At 35.2% G+C, this 19,774-nt stretch overlaps 3 protein-coding genes across 4 annotated transcripts; 1 reads left to right on the plus strand and 2 right to left on the minus strand.

The window, feature by feature from the left end:
* Positions 1 to 954: 954 nt before the first annotated feature.
* LOC106175632 (uncharacterized) lies at positions 955 to 6,027 on the minus strand. 2 transcript variants are annotated; one of them, XM_087012339.1, is made up of 10 exons: positions 5,842 to 6,027; positions 5,368 to 5,433; positions 4,900 to 5,116; positions 4,568 to 4,596; positions 4,323 to 4,382; positions 3,542 to 3,610; positions 2,754 to 3,354; positions 2,431 to 2,540; positions 2,097 to 2,222; positions 955 to 1,565 (listed from the first exon to the last, which is right to left on the minus strand). In XM_087012339.1, the coding sequence occupies exons 1-10, from the start codon at positions 5,917 to 5,919 to the stop codon at positions 1,254 to 1,256; spliced, it is 1,668 nt and encodes a 555-aa protein (XP_086868465.1). In that variant the 5' UTR covers positions 5,920 to 6,027; the 3' UTR covers positions 955 to 1,253. The 2 variants fall into 2 exon arrangements, with proteins under 2 accessions (XP_086868465.1, XP_013413190.1); XM_013557736.3 differs by lacking the exon at positions 5,368 to 5,433 and having other exon boundaries at positions 5,842 to 6,011.
* A 40-nt stretch (positions 6,028 to 6,067) lies between these two features.
* LOC106175629 (coiled-coil domain-containing protein 86-like) lies at positions 6,068 to 10,921 on the plus strand. Its single transcript, XM_087012341.1, has 5 exons — positions 6,068 to 6,212; positions 6,880 to 6,979; positions 7,468 to 7,597; positions 7,779 to 7,853; positions 10,110 to 10,921. Exons 2-5 carry the CDS (start codon positions 6,882 to 6,884, stop codon positions 10,173 to 10,175), a joined length of 369 nt encoding a protein of 122 aa, XP_086868467.1. The 5' UTR covers positions 6,068 to 6,212; positions 6,880 to 6,881; the 3' UTR covers positions 10,176 to 10,921.
* Positions 10,922 to 18,588, minus strand: LOC106175635 (fructose-bisphosphate aldolase). Its single transcript, XM_013557738.3, has 8 exons — positions 18,424 to 18,588; positions 17,814 to 17,942; positions 15,651 to 15,917; positions 14,920 to 15,080; positions 14,649 to 14,732; positions 14,326 to 14,500; positions 11,642 to 11,841; positions 10,922 to 11,418 (listed from the first exon to the last, which is right to left on the minus strand). The coding sequence occupies exons 2-8, from the start codon at positions 17,929 to 17,931 to the stop codon at positions 11,326 to 11,328; spliced, it is 1,098 nt and encodes a 365-aa protein (XP_013413192.1). The 5' UTR covers positions 17,932 to 17,942; positions 18,424 to 18,588; the 3' UTR covers positions 10,922 to 11,325.
* Positions 18,589 to 19,774: the final 1,186 nt, after the last annotated feature.

Genomic DNA, 19,774 nt, shown 5'->3' on the forward strand with positions numbered 1-19,774 from the left:
TAACTTTGAATGTAAAAATGGATTCATTTATCATTGGTAAGTATGGGAAAATTGTTGTTTACTCCAGAAAAATTCATTTTTTGGCCAAACAAAGAGTTATTATGACTTTAAGCAATTCACAAATGTCATCTTCCATGCGTTTTTTCTTTTTTTTTAAAATTTAATCAATGTCTTCCATTACAGACTTTCTTTTCTTTTTTTTTTTTTTTTTTTTTTTTTGCCGTCCTCTTCAGCTTGCTTTCTTTTTCCCCTCTAAGTAATTCTGATATCGCATATCACTCCACTTACCTACATTGCTAAGTGTAAGCATTACTTTCAGATTAAATCACTGTGATCAGCTATAAGCACAAACAAATTATTCTTGCGATATTGCATTGAATGAAAACAAACTAAACAAAAGTCGGGAATCCAAGTTAAAAAACAATTTCTTCATACTAAAGAGGTACATTTCTCCCAAGACAAGACAACATCGTTTTTCCCTGTTATGTTTTACCAAGACAGGACAACATCGTTTTTCCCAACTTCTGGGGAAAACTGTTATATATCGACAGACTGTTATATATCGACGTTAAAAAACGACCGACTCGAATTTTGTTTTTAATAATCATAAATGATTTAAAAAGTTCGTTTTTTTTATTTTTCAAGCATAATCAAGGGTTTTCAAGGGTTTATTTTTATTTTCCAGGGTTTTGCTCCATTTTCAAGCATATTCAAGGACTTGATTTTAGAAAATAAAATTCAAGGGTTTTCAAGGGTTTTCAAGAGTTGTGCGAACCCTGATAGTAGCAAAGGATAAAAACTTGAGCCCTCCCCCCCCCCCCACTCTTACTTTCAAACATTGCATAATCAACCATTGTCATTTATCAAGAAATGTGCAATAAAAGTATTTGTATTGCTTCTCTGTTCATTTTAATTTTTGTGTTAAGGTTCTCTTTAAAACAGATTAACACTTCCTGATCTTCTTAGAAGAATTTATTCACATATAATGCAATTTCTTTGATTTCCACTTGCAGTGGATAAGCCGAGTAATATAATGTCATTGCTCCGTAAGGTAGCATTCACCACAGTCTGTCATAAACCGAATCAAAAAGTTTCTAGTGCATAGGCATCTCAATGGATCACGATCAACTGTTCTCCAAAACCATCAGACTTGTTGCAAAAACTATTTCACGAAATCCAATACTGTCTGGATAAAAAAAAAGCTTTTATTAATGCTTTGATGATTGCTTTTGTAATATGCTAAGATAGTATCTTTATTTTTGTTGTTGTTGTTGTTGCTGCTGCTGCTGCATTTGCAATAATTGTGGGTCGGGTGTCCCATGTGATAAAGCACCCAGTCCAACTCCTCTATGAGTATGTGTAGTCATCCTAGCAAATTCGTATTCTTTATCCAATCTAGAAAACAGTTCTTCCTGTTTTTTACGCATGGCTTCAGATGTAATGGCAGTTCCTGAAGTTTCTGCTGTATCTCCCTCTTTCAGTCCCATCAACTTACGGAATTTGTTGGCCATCTTCCCATCATTATCCTGATTAAACTCTGTGCCCTGCCAGATTGCTTTGTTTTCCTGAAAGAGAGATGCAATTCATTTCAATACAACATCGAATTATATCACCAGATAAGGCATTATTAGTTTGATTTGCCTTCCAAATAGTTTACTGGAAAAGACCTTGCTGGTACTTCTCAAAGCTATGAAGGCCAATCCACTAATTCTATACCCGTCTCGGATTTTTCTAGTGGTCTTAAAAGAAAATTTGTCAATTTTTTGCTTGACCATCAGTCTTTTAAACTGATAAAATTTGTGGTTTGCACAGTAAATACTGAATTGTATCCAAAACATCACTGGCATACAAAACTGTGGTAGTTGAATTGTAAAACAAATTACAATTCCTGGCATCTGTTCTTATTTGCAAATAATAGGTATATATAAATAAATAAAGCTACGTGGAACAAAGCAACATGGTATTTGGTTAAATAGGGTATACGCTTGCCTGATTTTGGGAGTCAATCAGGAAAGTGCAGTATTTACATTCATCACGAGTTAATGTAGTTGTAATTTCTCTTTTTGCCCAAAATGTAGTTTCTTCTAATTGCTTACCTCTCTGTGTTCTTTTGCCTTTGACCAAAGAAGTTTCCTCTTCTGCACTTGTTCAGCATACTTCAAAGGATTCACTGCACCAATGTTGTAGTATTTGGGAACTTGAACACCAGTCAACTCTTGGGCCTGAAAAAAGGAGATATTAATATTTGAAATTTAACTTTTAAAAGATTTAAAGGATCACATTTTCCTTGATATCATGACTGGCACCCAGGACATTGAATTTAGACAGTGCAAATCAGTTGTAAGTATAGAATTCCAAGAGGAACAGTTATATCAGCATACACACAAAATTGCAAGTTTGAATGATATATGCAATTTGTTTTAACTTTACCTTTTGATGCATGGCCATCATTGTCTGAATCAAAGCTTGCTGAGGGGTCACATTACTACCTGCAGGGAGTCCTGTTGCTGCATTTTTACCTGAATTTTCATCTGCGTTTGCTGAAAAGATTATTGAATAATTTGTAAGAGAACATGCTCAAAAAGTCCATTTTTAGTGTTCAACAAGATAAGAGGTTTTATCATGAATACCAATTCGATTCTTATATTTGAAGGGAAAACTTTAATGTACAAAAAAAGTTTGACCTAGATTAGCATTTTACACAAAATTGTATCTATTGTTTTATGGAGTAACAACAACATGGAAACTCTTACCAGCCATAGCCTCCTGTGCTGCCTTCTTCAATTCATTTTTCAGCTGAGTTTTAAAGTCAGCTTTCTGTGGTTCACGCTGTGCTCCTGGTCCTCTCTGAATTTTACCCTCAGCTGTTCTGTCACCTCTAGTGATGCTTCGACTTCTTTTCCTCATGCGATGTTTGTTGTCCCTGTCTCTGCTCCTACTTCTATAGTCTCGGCTACCACTTCTGCGCCTACGACCTCGGTGTCTTTTATCCCTACTGTGACTCCTCCTCCTGTGCCTCCTGTGTCGACTTCCAGATCTTCTTCTCCTTCCCCGGCTTCCACTCCTTCTGCTTCTGACACGTCGCCTTCTTTTCCTGCGGTCCCTGCTTCTACTTCGACTGCGCTTTCTGTCTCTATTTCTACTTGATTTATTATCTCTACTGCCACTTCTTTTAGATCTTTCCCTGCTCCTACTTCGACTTGAACTACGATGTTTGGATCTGTCTCTGCTTCTGCTTCTACTCAAACTTTTCTTGACATTGTCTTTTTTATCAGTTGCAAGTCCAGAGTCACCCACATTCTCACTTTCTGTAATTTTAGTACCCTCTTCCTCAGCAGAATCTTTATTGTCCCTCTGAAAAATAAAAGAAAACACCTCATCAATACTTGTATTTTTTCTTTTTGAAATTAACAGCAACTTACTTGCAGGACTGTTTTTATTGTATCAGAAGAAAAGCTTAATATCCTTAATATCAATTTCATTAAAGTGTATCTTAAAAATTGACAATGTATTAATGCAAAATTTCAATCTTGATTCCTACTTTACAACTTTCTTTTTGAGGGGATCTTGATCTGGACCTCGACGACACATCAGAGTCATTCTCATCACGCTGTAAATATTAAAAGATAATTAGAGAATTTTTGCTCCTATTATCATTTAAGCATACATGTGACTTGGATTTTACATCTAATTCACTATTTAGTAAATTCTCTATATAACTAAATTGTATACTGTAAGCAGAGTTTTTTCAGTGATAATTATCACAAATTCATTCAAATCAATGCCCGAATGCATTCACCTATTAAATTTGTCATAAGTAGGTAGACATGAGTACTGCAATGAGGCTATTTTTTTTCTCCCCTAGGAGCAAGTAGCCTAGTCCAGAAAAGAAGGAAGAGCATGTGCATGTGCAACTCGCTTCAAAACTGGATTAATTGCCTCCATTTGTTTTTCCTATAGGCACTTGATAGCAGTGACCACTTCCATTTTCAAAGATGGTAAGTGACCTACAGGTGAAATAGTGTATTTGCATGGTGTACAACTTAATCAATTTGATTGGCACCTTCAATTCAGAAGGATGAAGAATTTCATAAATTTTATTGCACATTGACCACAGGTATCTTAAGGATTGTGGATGCATGACTCAACAAGAGACTACCAAACAATTAACCAGTAGATCATCTACACTTACTTAATCACAACTTCAGATCCAACAACTTCTAAAGCTTTTAAGTATGACATACTATAATAAAAAAAGCCATTACATTAAAGTTCTGTATGTATGTATATAAAAATCGTAATAAACTGTCAGATTCAGGTACCTTTTCTTTTGAATGGGACCTAGAACGCGAAGAGTCTGAGTGGACATCTTTGTTTGCTTTCTGTAAATAAAAACAACTGCTGAATAGTTTTTACTCTTTTTTTTATCTGGAAATAATTATTTATCTGAAAGTAGTTATTTATTTAGTTCTTTTTACTTCAAAATTTCAGAAAAAACGTCAAGATAAACTATTAAAATACTTAAGACAGCATTATCATGATAGAAAAGTAAATCAAAAACCCTTACCTTTGGACTCCTACTTCTTCTGTTTGTTTCTAGAAATATAAATCATGATATATTTTGAACAGGATATTACCTACATGTTTTAAGCAGTACTGAAGAAAACTGATGTATGATAACAAGTACAATTTTAAAGTTTTGTATGAAAAAAATCCTTGACATCTGAGAAATTTCAAGTAGTCTTCTCAAATTCAAGAATTTTTTAGTTTATTCATGAAATATCAATTCAATAATAAATGCACTTAGACTTTGTAAATATCATGGGTGACAAAAAATACTAATTTCAACTTGAAAATAGAGAACAAAACTACAAAGAGCAAAGTTCACACAGAATTCACCTGTGTCACTCTCTCCAGAGGACTCTGATGACACCGATCTGGACCTAGGTTGGTAAAGACTGCTTCCTTCACCGGTACCTTGCTGCTGCTGTGGGCCATCACTTGGGTCTTTGCCATCACCACCCAGGTCAAAGAGCTTCTCAAAAGATTCCCATTCAGATTCTAATCTAGCAGATTGCTGGGCTTGTGTCTCACTCACATTTTCAACTTCTTCATCCTGAAAAAAAAATCTATGCATGTTAAATTCCATTCAGGCTGTTTATGAAATGACCCTCCTCATCAAACCTTTTCTGTTTTTTAAGCAACAATTGTAGAATCCTTAGTTCCAAAACAGGAATATCTTTGATACACATACATTTTACCCAAGCAAGAAATGAGGGGGCCATATAGAGTATGATTCTTTGACATAAAATTTATGAGTATGAAATAGAAAAGGGCTGCCCACCATGCAGCCCAATACTCACGCACACTGGTCTTCTTAATATCCAACAGCTCCAACCAACTTAATGGGTGTTGTCTTTGTGTCAACATTGACTTCATTGTACAGAAATAAGCAAAAATAACTAGTTACATCAAGGTTCTTCTGAATTTTTTCGAGTTTTATAAAAGATACTCTCGAATTACCAAAAAAAAAAAAGGAATTTTCTCTCGTTTAGTGTCACGTATTGAAAATGCCTCTCTGCCGTTCCACTACCAAAATATATGTGCCATATCATAAACACATTCCCCTAGGTTTAAATCTGAATTATAATTGGGAATTGTTTATGGGTTTGAATACTGGCAAAAGCCATAAAATGTTAAAATTGATTTTAACTCTTGTTTATAAAACATGGCGGGCAAAATAAAGACGCAATTTCGTCTTATATCTAAAGCATTTGTATAAACTATCATTATATCAGAAATCTGTTATATGCAATGGGTGTAATGCTTTCTTTACTCTACCTTTGATTCAGCCTTAGAAACAAGGGGTTCTTGAGTATTTTCGTCATCTTCACTTCCGTAGTTCGCCAAGCCATCCATTAGCTCGAATAATCTTTTCTCAATACCCGTATGTAGGTCAGAGCATTGTAAATTTGAGAACTTGTCTGAATATATCTACATTATTTTCCCCACAGAAAAAAAACCTGCACTTGAAAGGAACAATTCAAACTAAATTCTCATTTGAATGCCAATTCTTGTTATTTGTTTTCAAAAAATGTATCGATAAATTGACTATTGATAAGTAATTTACTACCGGAAATACCATCCATCTTTTAGTTGCAGCCGCTCACATGTGGATTAGTAAACAAGAAAGACTTCTGAAAAAGGCTAAGGTAATTCAACTGATATTTACTTGATTGGGTGGTATAACCGAGTAACGAAAGCTCGCAAGTAACTTGTAATTCAATACCTTAGTCTAAGCTTTTCACTGAAACAAACTGATTCCAAGGTGCAGTAATCTGGTGCTGACGGACTGCATCATTTTGACGTGTTATTCTGACACTAACATTAAGAAAGTACTACTATAGTAATTATCGCCAATTGTAATAAAGTTCGGAGGCATTTTAAATTGTAAAAACAGATAGTTGCTGATGATATTGGTACATCACTGTCATCAGTATCTGAATAATATTATGCTTCTTGGCTTTCCAAATCATGATAAATCATGAAATATTGCCAATTGATAATTTTAATCAGAACTTTTTTTTTATTAATTTTACAGTGCAATTTGGGAGAGGGGAATGTAAAATTCAAATGTTTATTTTGGATATTGTGTAATGATTTGAGCAATTTTTTCTCATTTTGGCATAGCCAAATGTTTTTTGTCTTTAGTATTTTGATAGGAAGGAGTGGAATTTTTACATCTGCAATTTTATACGTGTACATGATTGGAGTAATATTTTTACTTGATATATGCATGATGATTTAGAAAGTATATATATATAATGTTCTTGTGAAATGTAAAATCATAGATTTGCTAAAGCAATAGGTTTGTTTCAGATATGGATCAAGAGGATAATGTCAAGAGAGAAAGGACACTCCAGCCTCCACGTGGTAGGCCAAAATCTGGAAGGGTCTGGAAGACTCCTAAAACTCAGAAGTAAGGAAGTGCGAAATAGATTGTGCCCATGTTATGGGTGTTTAAAAAGAAATACCCACAAATTTCACCTGACCTCAGTATAGTACAGGAATATTATTATGCAAACTGCATTCTCTAAGTGCATTTTAACTTATAGGAATGTGTTAAGCCTGACAGTTGACAAAGTTATGTTGTAAAGTATAGTTACATTATATATCATATAACAGTACAATTATATGAAAATAAATGAGCACCCATTGTATTTATAAGTAATGTGAGGAACGGCCAGATCTTTATTATTTAAATTCATTGTACCACCAGCATGAGCGCTGGTAGTACTCATGGTTTTACCTACAACCCATCTTGTCTACTGCCTCTGGAAACAAGTCACAGTTACGACATCTCCACATGGACTATGAGAACCTGTGCCCTCATATCCCTGATCCTCTAGTTGTGAATCTGTTGTGTCTCAATCAATATCAAATTATATCTTTTCCTCAAATTTGCAGATTTTCTGACACCATCAGACCAAAAACTTTAAAGACCTCATGGCAGAAAAAGATGCGGCAAAGAAAGGAGCAGCGGATATTAAAAGATTTTGAGAAAGAATTAAAAACAGCTAGGGCAAGAGGAAAAGAGGTGCTTTCAGTTTTCTGACCAGCTTGTTGTTTGAGTTACCATAGTTTTTGCATTTGTTTGAAGAATTTTAAAAAAGTCAGCTTTGATTAACTTGTAATTTGCAGTTTGTATTATTGTATGACTTAGAAGGAACATTAGCTATATTTTTCAAGTGATTTACATATGCAAGGGGTTTTTATAGGAAAAAAGGCAAAGACAGGAAGAGAATAAGAAGAGAAAACTCGAAAATGAACGCAAAGCAGAGATAGTCCAGCCAGTAAGTTTCCTAGCTTTAACATTCTTGTTTTACAAAAGATAAGCATTATAATATATTTCAACTATTTATGTGACTTGTTCCTCCTATCAACTGGAGAAAAACATAAATTGCGTATTATTATAGCTATAGACCAGACCAGAAATGGTTTAAACTTAAGACCAAAATTTTGGTATACATTAGTTCAAGATAAATTCATAATAGTGCACTTTAATAAAGTAAGTATTGATTTGAAACCTTAGCTCTTTTGCGAGTCCCCTGCGTCAGTAAACTGGTAATGGTGAGGGGTAGCACAAAACTTGTGCTTAAGCCCGCTTGTTTATGATTTCTGATATGTATGCTGTCCTAACCAGAAAAACAAAGACTGCATAAAGTGTAAATAGATGACCAGTTTGTGCATCCACCTTGATGTGGGAGCTCACAAATTTTTATCTTACCTCTCACCTCTTCAACTTACACACACCTGCAAAGCCAACCAGTTTTCTTGTCGACAGAGTCATGAGTAAGGTGAGATTCATCTGCCTACTAGTTGCACTGCCTTAAGGGGTCAAGGATATTACAAATACGTCTAAAACTCGATTTTTAGTTTTTTATACATTAGAAATAATCAATATTGTATTTAATACTCAATTAAGTTATATTTTTGCAACACGGACTAAAAATATACATTTGGACGAGTTTTTCTACCTGTCCGTGGCAGCCTTTAGGCTCCGCCTCCGTTGTCAAGCACTGTGAAACGAGAGTAGGTAGGCCTACTCAGCTGTCAATCATTTCTCAGGGAAGAGCGTCTTTCATGGGGCGAATAAGTTTGCGTACAAAAGTAAGATTTTCTGGCATCTAGATAGAAACATACAACCAAATTTTAACACGTAATGGTGTATAGACCTTCCCGATCAAAAAGATGATAACAGGTAAGGTGGAGGTGCAATTAATTTGCTAAATTAGCCCAATTACCTGAGCCAAGTGGTTAATGAGCGATTTCTCAGCTTTGAAGATTGATAACATAGTCTAAACTTCAATCCCCATATCTCATTCTTTAACTGTCAGATTGACATGAAATTTGATGTGTCTGTGTTTCAGTATAATATCTAGTCGACTGAGTCTTGAATTTTTGATTGACCTTTTATTTTTGAAGTTATTAATACTGAAAGTGGAGGGTCCATATATATTTCGTAAAATTCACGTTTTATCAAAATAAAATCAAAAGTAAAAATAATAAGATAAAATCCTGACTCACTCTAATGTTTTTTGTGCTAACCTTTAGATAGCTATTTCAATCGTATTTATAGGGCTTTTTGTTTAAGAGAAAATCTTGATTAAAAAATGACAATTTTAGCCCTAAAACGCTGATATTACGTCACTCGTGTTACACTGTGACTACAAACTTTGGAAAATTGTTTTGCTTGCTAGACCATATCCTTTAGTTAATAGGAAATTTAATTAACTGCATTAGTTTTGGATTTTTTCATTAATATCCTAGACTCCTTAAAATTAAACACCTGCAAAAGAAAACCATAAACCAACTTCTGAATGTTTAAGTAGGTGAAATAATGAGACAATATTTTCCACCAGATAGCAAAGTTATGCACAGAATTGAGTAGAACAACAGTTGCATGAACTACATGACTATTCTAGAGTTCCTGGTTGGGAAACAATATCTAATGAATTTCTCACGAGGAAAAAGTCTGTTTGTTGCTTCCATTGCCCCCTTGACAGTGTAAACAGTGTAAACAAGAAGATGAATCTTTCCCTATCGATTGGAAAACTGGCTGGCTTTACAGGAGTGTGCAGGATGACAGTAATATAAAGATTTGAGAGTTCCTGCATCATGATGGAAGCCAAACTGGTTGTCATTTCACACTTTATGAGGCCTTTGCTTACCTGCATTAGCACAGCCACTACACATCAGATAACCTGAAAAGGAGTGCTAACGCATGAATTTCATGCCAGGGTAGGGGAATCCCAGGTTTATTTTATAAAGAATACAGATATCTAGTTGACCATAACACAAGTTTAGGAATATGTTATGGTAGAGTCCTAGCAACATATAGGGACTTGACAATTTTCTTTTGGGAATCATGCACTGTCAGAAGCATTGAAATTGTAAGATTAGCATTAGGATTGATAGTCTGCAAGTTAAAGACAAATGAATATTTTGGTGAAGGACATTGTTGCTCTCTTAAATCAGATATATTATATAGACTCAATTGTAACTGTTTTTGTCAATGTCAAAGTTACACTTTTTATTATTTCTTCCAGATAAAAAATACAGCAAAAATAAAGAGAATGAAAAAGAAACAATTGAGATCTGTGGAAAAGAGGTGACAAGGTGAACTATGTAAAGGAAACTCTGGAATAAGACTGAAGAAGAGGAGAAAAAGAAACCAGTATATATATGGTATAAGTGCAGTAGATAATGAGGGATATTCGATTATTGTCAGGGGAGAAGTGAAAAATGCCCAATCATTTTCCCTTTTTTACCTCCTCCTTGGACTGAACAGGTGGCACTCTAATCGCAGTGTTTTTTAGCGTTAGTAACCACCACCAATATAGCATAACTGCTAACACACTGCTACTGAAATATGTAAAAAACACTATTACACAAGATTGCAGGTTTCTAATAAGCTGTTAAGCGTATTAGGAAGATCTTTATGAAAAATGGAAACCTTTTAAAAATATTTTCTCACCCATTAAGAGGGCATATTTGAAGATATTTTGTACCATTGCCACCTGTTCTGAAGACGTCTTATTATCATTTTATACTTTATGGCTTGTGTGGTAAATGTCAGGTATGCCAGCTGTCATCTCGATTTAGCTAGTTGCCAAATTAATGGCTAATTTGGATGGTTTGAAAATGGCACAATGTTACATGCCTAGAGAGAATGCTCCCTGCCATTTCTCACATTCGAGATATCTTCAGCAAAGGCAACCTTAATGCCTAAATATTCAGATCTGGAGCAAGTCCCAAGATCAAGAGCTTTATCTTTTTACTAAGAAAAGTACAGCTTTTATGATAAATGTGTATTGTAAAAATAATTGATATGAGAATAAAAGATGAACCAACAATTGAATGAGCCACTTTCATTACACATTTATTTGGCAGATAGACATATACATGGAAGAAGTTCATTGCCTACTTTAAACACAGTCCCACAAAGAATTTGCTTAAATCACATTATCTCTAAGAAAATACCCTTTTAGCATATGTAATGTTATTTCTGTGCCGGAACCATTTGATCAAAGTAGTGCATCTTTTGAACATTTATGAGTCTATAGCCTTTTGTTATCTATGCACAGAAGCATTTTGTGCCAGCATAATTAGAAGTCTGATATTTTACAACATTAAATGGATCCAAAGCACTTCATAAAGTCCAATCCTCTTCACATCTGAATTTCACAAATTTGACAAGTTAATAACTGTTGGGAGGTAAACATTGAGTGTCTTTGCAAAGAAACTTTGGGAAAAAATGGGAAATTAGTAAGCATGTCCAGCAACGAAGAGTGACTTGCCAGCAGCGGCTCCCTGTTCACCTCCACTATACTTCCCAAGGGCAGCGTTTCCATTAGCCTGAAAACAAAAGCCATGTTATATTCTTCTCACAAAAAAATGAATTATGTAAGTGCATCACTTTGGGCTTTAAAATAAAGACTTTAGGATAAATCACCTGGCAGTCGTGAAGTCTTGCTAACCAAAACAAAATGAATTATAAGATGAAACTTCAAGCTCTATTAGAACATTTAACAACTTAAAAAAAACTTTTTTGTATTGAGAAACTTGGAAGGAAATTTACCGTGGCTCTCTTGACCAACTCCTGTTGTGCCGCTGGAACATTCTCCTTCTTTCCACCCCAAGCCTGGAGCACACTGGCCTGCAGTGCTCTACCATAGGAGAAGGTCAAGGCCCAGGGACGTCTGCCTGGGAATCTATTGATGGCATCCAAATTCACTGAAGCTTCTTCCTCAGACTGACCACCAGACAAGAATGTGATGCCTAGAAATATATTTTCATAAATGGTTAGTTTAACAACTTAACACAAAATGTATAACTTGAATGGTTTGACAGCAATTTTTTAGCAAATGTCACCTTGTTTTTACTATGAAAAAATTGCAATCTGCTCTAAGGATTTGGTTTAAAGACTAAGAGTTTTTATGTACAGACACAGATGTGTCTGTACATATTGCCATCACCTGCGTCTGTCGTCGCCGTCGCCGATCATGTCGCCGTCGCCGTGCACTTTCAGCGTTAACACCATAAGTGGAAGACAGTTTTACTTTTTGGCTTTATATTTACAGAGCTGATGAATATTCATAAAACACAGGTCAAGTTCGAAAATCAGCATGATTGGGCCATTATTGTAGAATTTATGCTGTTTTTTCACTTTTCAGCATATATGCAACACTGTTAACACATTTCAAGGAAAACTGATAGGCCTGTTGTCATGAAACTCACAGGAGTAATCAATCTTACTAAAACGCAGATCAAGTTCGAAAATCGGCATGATCGGGCCACTATTTTAGTAGTTATGCTGTTTTTTCACTTTTCAGCATATATGCAACACTGTTAACACATTTCAAGGAAAACCCATAGGCCTGTTGTCATGAAACTCACAGGAGTAATCAATCTTACTAAAACGCAGGTCAAGTTCGAAAATCAGCATAATCAGACCATTATTTTATAAGTTATGCTGTTTTTTCACATTTCCTCAGATTCAATTCTTAGGCATGTTAACAGTCTCATTATTTAATTAATAAGATACGTAAAAGTGTTTGTTTGACATTTCCTGCATTTTTACAACATTGTTAGTTGATTACGTAAAAATGATGGTAAACTTGTAATCGCATATTGTGTAATAAGGTGTCAAAAATGGAAATAAACTCATTTCATTGCAGTTTGTAAGATTCAATCATTCACTATGTTCAGAAACTCAGAATGGAGGAAATTGCACATTTGACACCGTTTTATTGATATTTTTCACATCTCATCAATTTTCTTAGTTGATCATATAAAAATGGCAGTAAACTGTTAATTTTGTTTTATGTTAAAAAAGTGTTAAAAATGGAAATAAACCCATTTCAGAATAGTGCTGTCTTGTTTCACATTTCCTCAGATTCAATTTTTAGGCATGTTAACAGTCTCATTATTTAATTAATACGATACGTAAAAGTGTTTGTTTGACATTTCCTGCATCTTTACAACATTGTTAGTTGATTACGTAAAAATGATGGTAAACTTGTTACCGTGTATTGTGTAATAAAGTTTCAAAAATGGAAAATAACTCATTTCCTTGCAGTTTGTAAGATTCAATCATTCACTATGTTCAGAAACTCAGAATGGAGGAAATTGCACATTTGACACCGTTTTATTGATATTTTTCACATCTCATCAATTTTCTTAGTTGATCATATAAAAATGGCAGTAAACTGTTAATTTTGTTTTATGTTAAAAAAGTGTTAAAAATGGAAAAAAAAAAAAAAAAAACATTGCAGAACAGTGCTGTCTTGTTTACATTTTGGCATTTTCAAGTTGTGACTTTGAAGTTCCATGGGCCTGAAGACCTTTGCTAGTCACATTTTCTGAATATCCATAATACTAATATTTTATTATTAAAAATTGATGGTCATTAAGCTGTTAAACGTTATGTAATATTGCATCAAAATTTGGAAAAAAATATTTTGGGCACTGCTCCCATGATGACCATTTGAGAAAAATCATGTCACTTACTGTTCTCAAACTTACAGGAAAGAAACATGGGACTAAAATACAGCTTCAGTAGGCAATGCAGCCTGTTTGGTAATTCTTTCCGCTAGTTAAACAGTTTTTTTTGTGAAAATTTAATTTTTCACATATTGGCATTTTCAAGGTGTGACTTTGAAGTTCCATGGGCTTGAAGACCCATGCTAGTCACATTTTCTGAAAATCCATGATACGTATATTTTATTATAAAAAATTGACTGTCATTATGCTGTTAACCACTTTGTAATATTGCATCAGAATAGAAGAAAACACAATTTTGGGTGCTGCTGCCATGATGACCATTATGGGAAAACCATGTTACTGATGATTGCCAAACGTTCAGAAAAGAAATACAGGACTAAAATGCAGCCTGAGTTGGAAAAGCAGTCTAATTGGCTTCTTTTTCTGGAAGTTATACATTTTCAATGTGTGAACTTGAACTGCCATGGGCCTGAAGCCTTATGCTTGTTACACATTTTACTTACATTGGTATTACCTGTTGAGCATAATTAAAATTTGATGTTGAATTTGCAGTTTAACATAATGTACTTTTGCATCAGAATTGACAGTAGCCTATTTTGTGCATAGTTATTTCCTGCTTTTTGTCTGTACATTTGACAGCTTTGCTGCCTTGTTTAGAATTCTTTGCCAAGGCCAATTTGTAACTTTGGATACTTTCTGGACTGGCCCTAGGCATCCAGTCACAGCAAACACAATCCTATCTCCTGTCATGCCACATACCTGGTACAGCTGCTGGTACTGTACGTGCCAGGGTAGTTACTGTTGCCCTGGCAATGTCTTCTGCTGTGTACTTCTTTGAACAACTGAATCCTGCAGTCACCATGTTGGGCTTGAGGAGTGTTCCCTCCAAAAACACATGATGGTCAGACAGTGCTTTGTAGGTGAATGCAAGGACCTAAATAATTATAATAATGATAATAAATATATAATAAAAAGACATGGCATTGGAAACTACACCGTAAAAAGCATTTCAATGCTTAAGCACCTTCCTAAGCAGACATGAAGTAGTCTTAACCAAAAAAATGTTCAAAGAAGTCCTATACCTGCTCTGTAACTCTCTGTGCAGTCTCCAAGTCATGGTCTCCATCTGGCAACACCTCTGGTTCAACAATGGGAACAAGACCATTCTATAAAACAAAAATAGCAACAATTGCCAATTATATGAATTTTTTTCAACTGTTCAAACCTCATCATAGAATTTCTTTTTTTATCATGAAAAGTACACACTCCAATATAAAGCATCCAAAAAAAAAATTACTTACAAAGATTTCAGTGTTATCATAGCAAGTTTACCCAATTTTGCTTTTTTCTCACCTGCTGGCAAATACTGGCATAGCGAGCTAACACATTGGCATTTTCAAGCATAGCCTGGTATGAAGGACATTGTGGCTTGATCTTCAACACACAACGCCATTTAGCAAAGTCGGCGCCATCCTTCTTGTACTGTGCACAACGCTCTGCCAGTCCATCAAGACCTATGAATTTAAAATTACACATGGATAACATTTTTAATACCAACTTATATTAAATGATATAATACAACTCAAGCTCACTCCAGCAATATTTCAGGGACAATCTAATAATGAAATATTTCATAATATAAGGAAGCACACATTGAACAGGAGTAATTTTTTTTAAAGTCCAGTGTCGGCGGAGCAGGGACTCCCAGTAACAAATATAAACTACTCATACAAATGTCTGAAACGCTCAAATAAATTACTGGCATTTGGAGTGGAGCCAGTGCAAACATTGTAACGTGCATGTAATGTGCAATGGAAATGAACAACTTGGTTCTAAGTCCTGAAAAAATTTTAAGGCTATCAAAATATTTATCCTGTCACTGATATTTACATTTAATCAAACCTATCTACACTCACGAGTTCTAGGACAACTAAGTGATTTTTACCAAGAGAACATCCATTTTCTGGGTAAAAAATATTTTTTGGTCATCAGGTCAACAGGATACTTATCCTTTTTAATTATAGAAGGGTTTTCTCACTTAGCTAAGTGTTGCATAGTGTTAGCTCGGTTTGCTTTATAATTACCCTGTGTTGTGCACTCGTCATCAGTGCCTGCTAGTGGAACAACACCTTTGTCCACCTTGATGCCAGGGATGATTCCACTGTCTTTCAACACTTTCACAAATGGGGTGCCATCGTCTGTCTTGTGGTACAGTGTCTCATGAAACATGATCACTCCACTCAGGTGCTCTGCTGCCTCCTTGGGGGCTGTGAACAGGAGCTGTCGATACAGACGGCGATTTTCTTCAGTGTTCTCCACATTGATAGGAGAAAAACGCTTCCCAATAGTTCCTTAATCAAAACAATAATAATTAAATTAAAAACACATGAAGACAATTTACATCCTAAGCATTTTGGCATTATTCATTACATTATTTCTTTTTTTTTCATAATTTTACAATGATACTCCAACCTTGCTTCTTACCTGAAAAATTCTGTGGTTCACATCAAAAGACTATCTATCTATATTATTACATAACCCCTTTGCAGTCTTCAATAGTGAAATATTTACATTTGACTGCATTTTTATAAATAGACAGGGACTTTATGCCACCCTGACCCAAATTTATTAAAGGTTGCCTAAGCTTAATCTATTTGGCTAGGTCAAATATTTATCTTGGGTGACATTATTTAGTGCCCTTGCTAGGTAATACAAAACTCTACTAGAGAGAACAGGGCATCAATTTTTTGGCAAGCATGTTGCAGCAAAGAACAAATCACTTTCCATCTCTTCTATTCATACCTAAATAACTACATTTCCTATGCCAAATCAAGGTATTCTGCCAGTGTGCAGACATTGCATACGGCCCAGAATAGTTCACCTATATGGAGATACACCTGACCCCTGACCTAATGACCCACAGTCCATCAACTGAGGTGAAAAAACACGGCTAGCCTCAGGCCTTAGCAGTAATATTAGATATATGCTTCCCATGTGTAATATACAAGTCTAAGCCAAACTGCCAGGATATATACATTTCTCACAGAGAACACCATGCTGGAAAACAGACCTGGAAATGATTTACCTGTTCACAAACACCTGACAGCAGGTGTGTGCACCGAAATGTGATCAGCACAGAACATTTCACCAAAAAGTAACCTGTACTATTGTTCACAAAATGGGAAATTTTGGTTTTTGTCTGTACATGCATAAAATTGAAGACTTTAATTTTTAATTAAGTTATTATTTGAAACCATCCATTGCCAGTATCCTAGGCAATCTTGGTTACCATTCTGCTTTTCTAAGACAAGCATTAAACAATCCCTTTAAAGCTAAGGAATGCAGAAACAAATTTTACTATCTAATGTTGTGGACAGGTCAACCAAAAAGAGAATGTAATGAACATGGATAACTAGTATTACAGGGTACAAAAGATCTCGTTCCAAGATGATGGAGGCATCACATCATCAAAACTCTCACAGCCATACATATAAAAATGACAGAAGCGAATTGTAAACAACATTTTTTAATCTACACCTCTGATCACACCAACACAGCCAAATAGACAAAATCAACTTGACTAAATAGTGCTTCACATAAAGTTTAAAAGGGTCAAATACTGGACTTCATTTATCAATGATGCTACATAACCTAAATATTATAAAATTCACTACCCGATTCAGAATAAAAAAGGGTCCAGCTTTAGCCAAATATAAAAAATAAGTTTTAAAAAGCATATTTGTAGAGTAAAGAGTTAATACATCATTAGTGATGGAAATTAAGGCAATTTAAAATGTTTCTTAACTGTTTCATACCCAGGTCTTGTATGTACAGGCAATTTAAATTCAAATCAGCTTTCATGAACTAAATTGTAAATGTCATTTCATAGATGTGTTAGTCATGGCACACATACATGCCAATCCCTTTTCTTTTTTTACAAGAGTTACTTATATCCTTCACACCAGCTACCTGTAACCTGTGAATTATTATTATTACTTGTACTGGGGTTAACAAAGGAAACACAGCTAAGATGGAAATGTCAAGAAAAATCTTTGATGCAATGGTCAACGACTTCAAGTAGTTGTAATAATTTTTTTCTCCTTGAGGCATACTAAAATATTTACAATAAATGGCTATTCAAATATTTTTTACTTATTAAAACCTTTCTTTAACACTCAGTTATTTTTATTCTAATCAGTTGATGCAAGTTATCAATTGTTAATTCATTAATCAATGCATTTACTTACCTGTGGATTCATCAGCTGCAAGGATTCCCTTTCCAGGTGCAACGATGGCATTGGCTATCCTGGCCAACTCCTTCTCCTGCTCCTTGCTCAAATACTGGTAGAACTGAGGGCCAGGCATGATGAATAGGGCTAAATGACAAAATTTTAAATTCTGTTATGCTGTCAAAATCGATCAAATGTAATTTTTGAACGGGAGCCAAGACTTCCAAGTTCGGATTAGTTTCAAGGTCAAATCTTGTCACCTTTGATGAAGGACGAAAAACAAGAGCAAAGTCACTAGATGGTACGCAGAATACACAAACCTAATCTCACTCTGTCAAAGAAAAGATCGCTACGTAGACCTGAAACCTTACAATCCGGGCGACAAATCGTGGTGACACTGAATAAGCTTTCAAAACTTCACTATGCAAAAGCCGGTTGAATGTGAAAGTCGAAACCTTCAAAAGCCGGTTGAGACAAATGTTTACGATTTTACAAGGGGAAATAAATCGTTATAAATAACGTAAAATTGGTATCACGCTACCTAATATTACTACTCTCAAAATTTTATATCCTAGGAAACACGTTAACCAAGTGTCATCAAATAAATCGGCACAAAAGCACAACTTACGTCTTGTATGTCGCAGCTCAAAATGAAGAGTACCTTTTCACCTTTTCTTGCGCAGACACTAGTGCGCAGGGAGGGCTCTGCTGACGTCACAATTAAAGGATGGTCCCGATTGGAAGGCTACTATAGGCTAAGGAGCTGGGGATATTCCGCTAGAGGACACTTCATGCTTAGACCGGTCTGAACGGTTCGCTGCTAAAAAATCTATACATAACCTGTTACACATTCACAAATCTATTGACCATTAAATAAGTAGAAATTTATAGACTGACGACTTGCTGGGTATTTAAAGTGATCAATTTTATTTCAAAGTAAAAGAAAAATGTTTGCAAACTGATTACTAAGAAAGTGTATAACGTTAAAGGGATAACCTTTTGCTTTGGACAAAAATGAATTTTCATGTAGTGAACAACAATTTTCCCATACTTACCAATGGTGAATGAATCCATTTTTACATTCAAAGTTAGTCCCTGTTTTTTTTTGTTTTTTTTTCTAAAAAGTTTGTTATCTCTTAAGATATTATAACAGAGTTTAGCCATCAATGGAGGTCATGTGGTCTAAAGACAAGCTCAGATATCAGAATAATAGCTATAAGTGCCGTTTTTGTGGTATACCATATTTCTATGAGTTGTTCACAATGTTTTTATTGTGAAATATAGAACTCATACGAAGAGTTATTATTCCTTTAATTATGTACACTTTCCTCCAACGCGCGTTTTGTGCCTGGAACACATGTATTAGCCAGAGACAAATTAATCTAACCCTGGTAGAGGGTAAAATTCTAGCAGAACCTGAAAATCTTGTAAGCTCAAGAAAGAATTGCGACGGTAACGGTTCATAAGTAGGGCCTACCCTAGGTTCTAGATTCCGGTATTGCCAGCTCGATCTTGATTTCATATATTATAACCCATATCAGCAATACCAGGTTGAAGCCCGATTCACAGTTACTCTAACACTCAGGGCATTCATAAGGGACCTACGGGAATCTTAAAAATAACAAGACTACCGGTATTTACATTCATAAAAAACATTGGGCATCGTCAGATCTTAGTCCCGGAAAAGGCGACACAGCGCTCCTGTCGTGTACAGTTTGTAAAACCGTTGAGAGAGAGAGAGAGAGAGAGAGATCTTCATTTACACTTTAAATAATATGATAGGCGTAGGAGAACTGGATGGATAGGGACATTATGTCACCAATGTAGCGAGAGCTTTCCGACTCTTGCCAGTGTTTTGTCAACCACGCGCCAGTCTAAAAGGTAGAAGAGGGCAATGGAGTATCCCCCGCCCCCGTCACTATTTTTTCTGCATCGTTCGAATGGTTAAAGGCCTACCGTGTTATTTGCTTCTTACGCTC

This window comes from Lingula anatina, chromosome 1 (assembly GCF_051362555.1).
Source record: "Lingula anatina isolate TDL-2025a chromosome 1, LinAna3.0, whole genome shotgun sequence".
NCBI lineage: Eukaryota > Metazoa > Brachiopoda > Lingulata > Lingulida > Lingulidae > Lingula > Lingula anatina.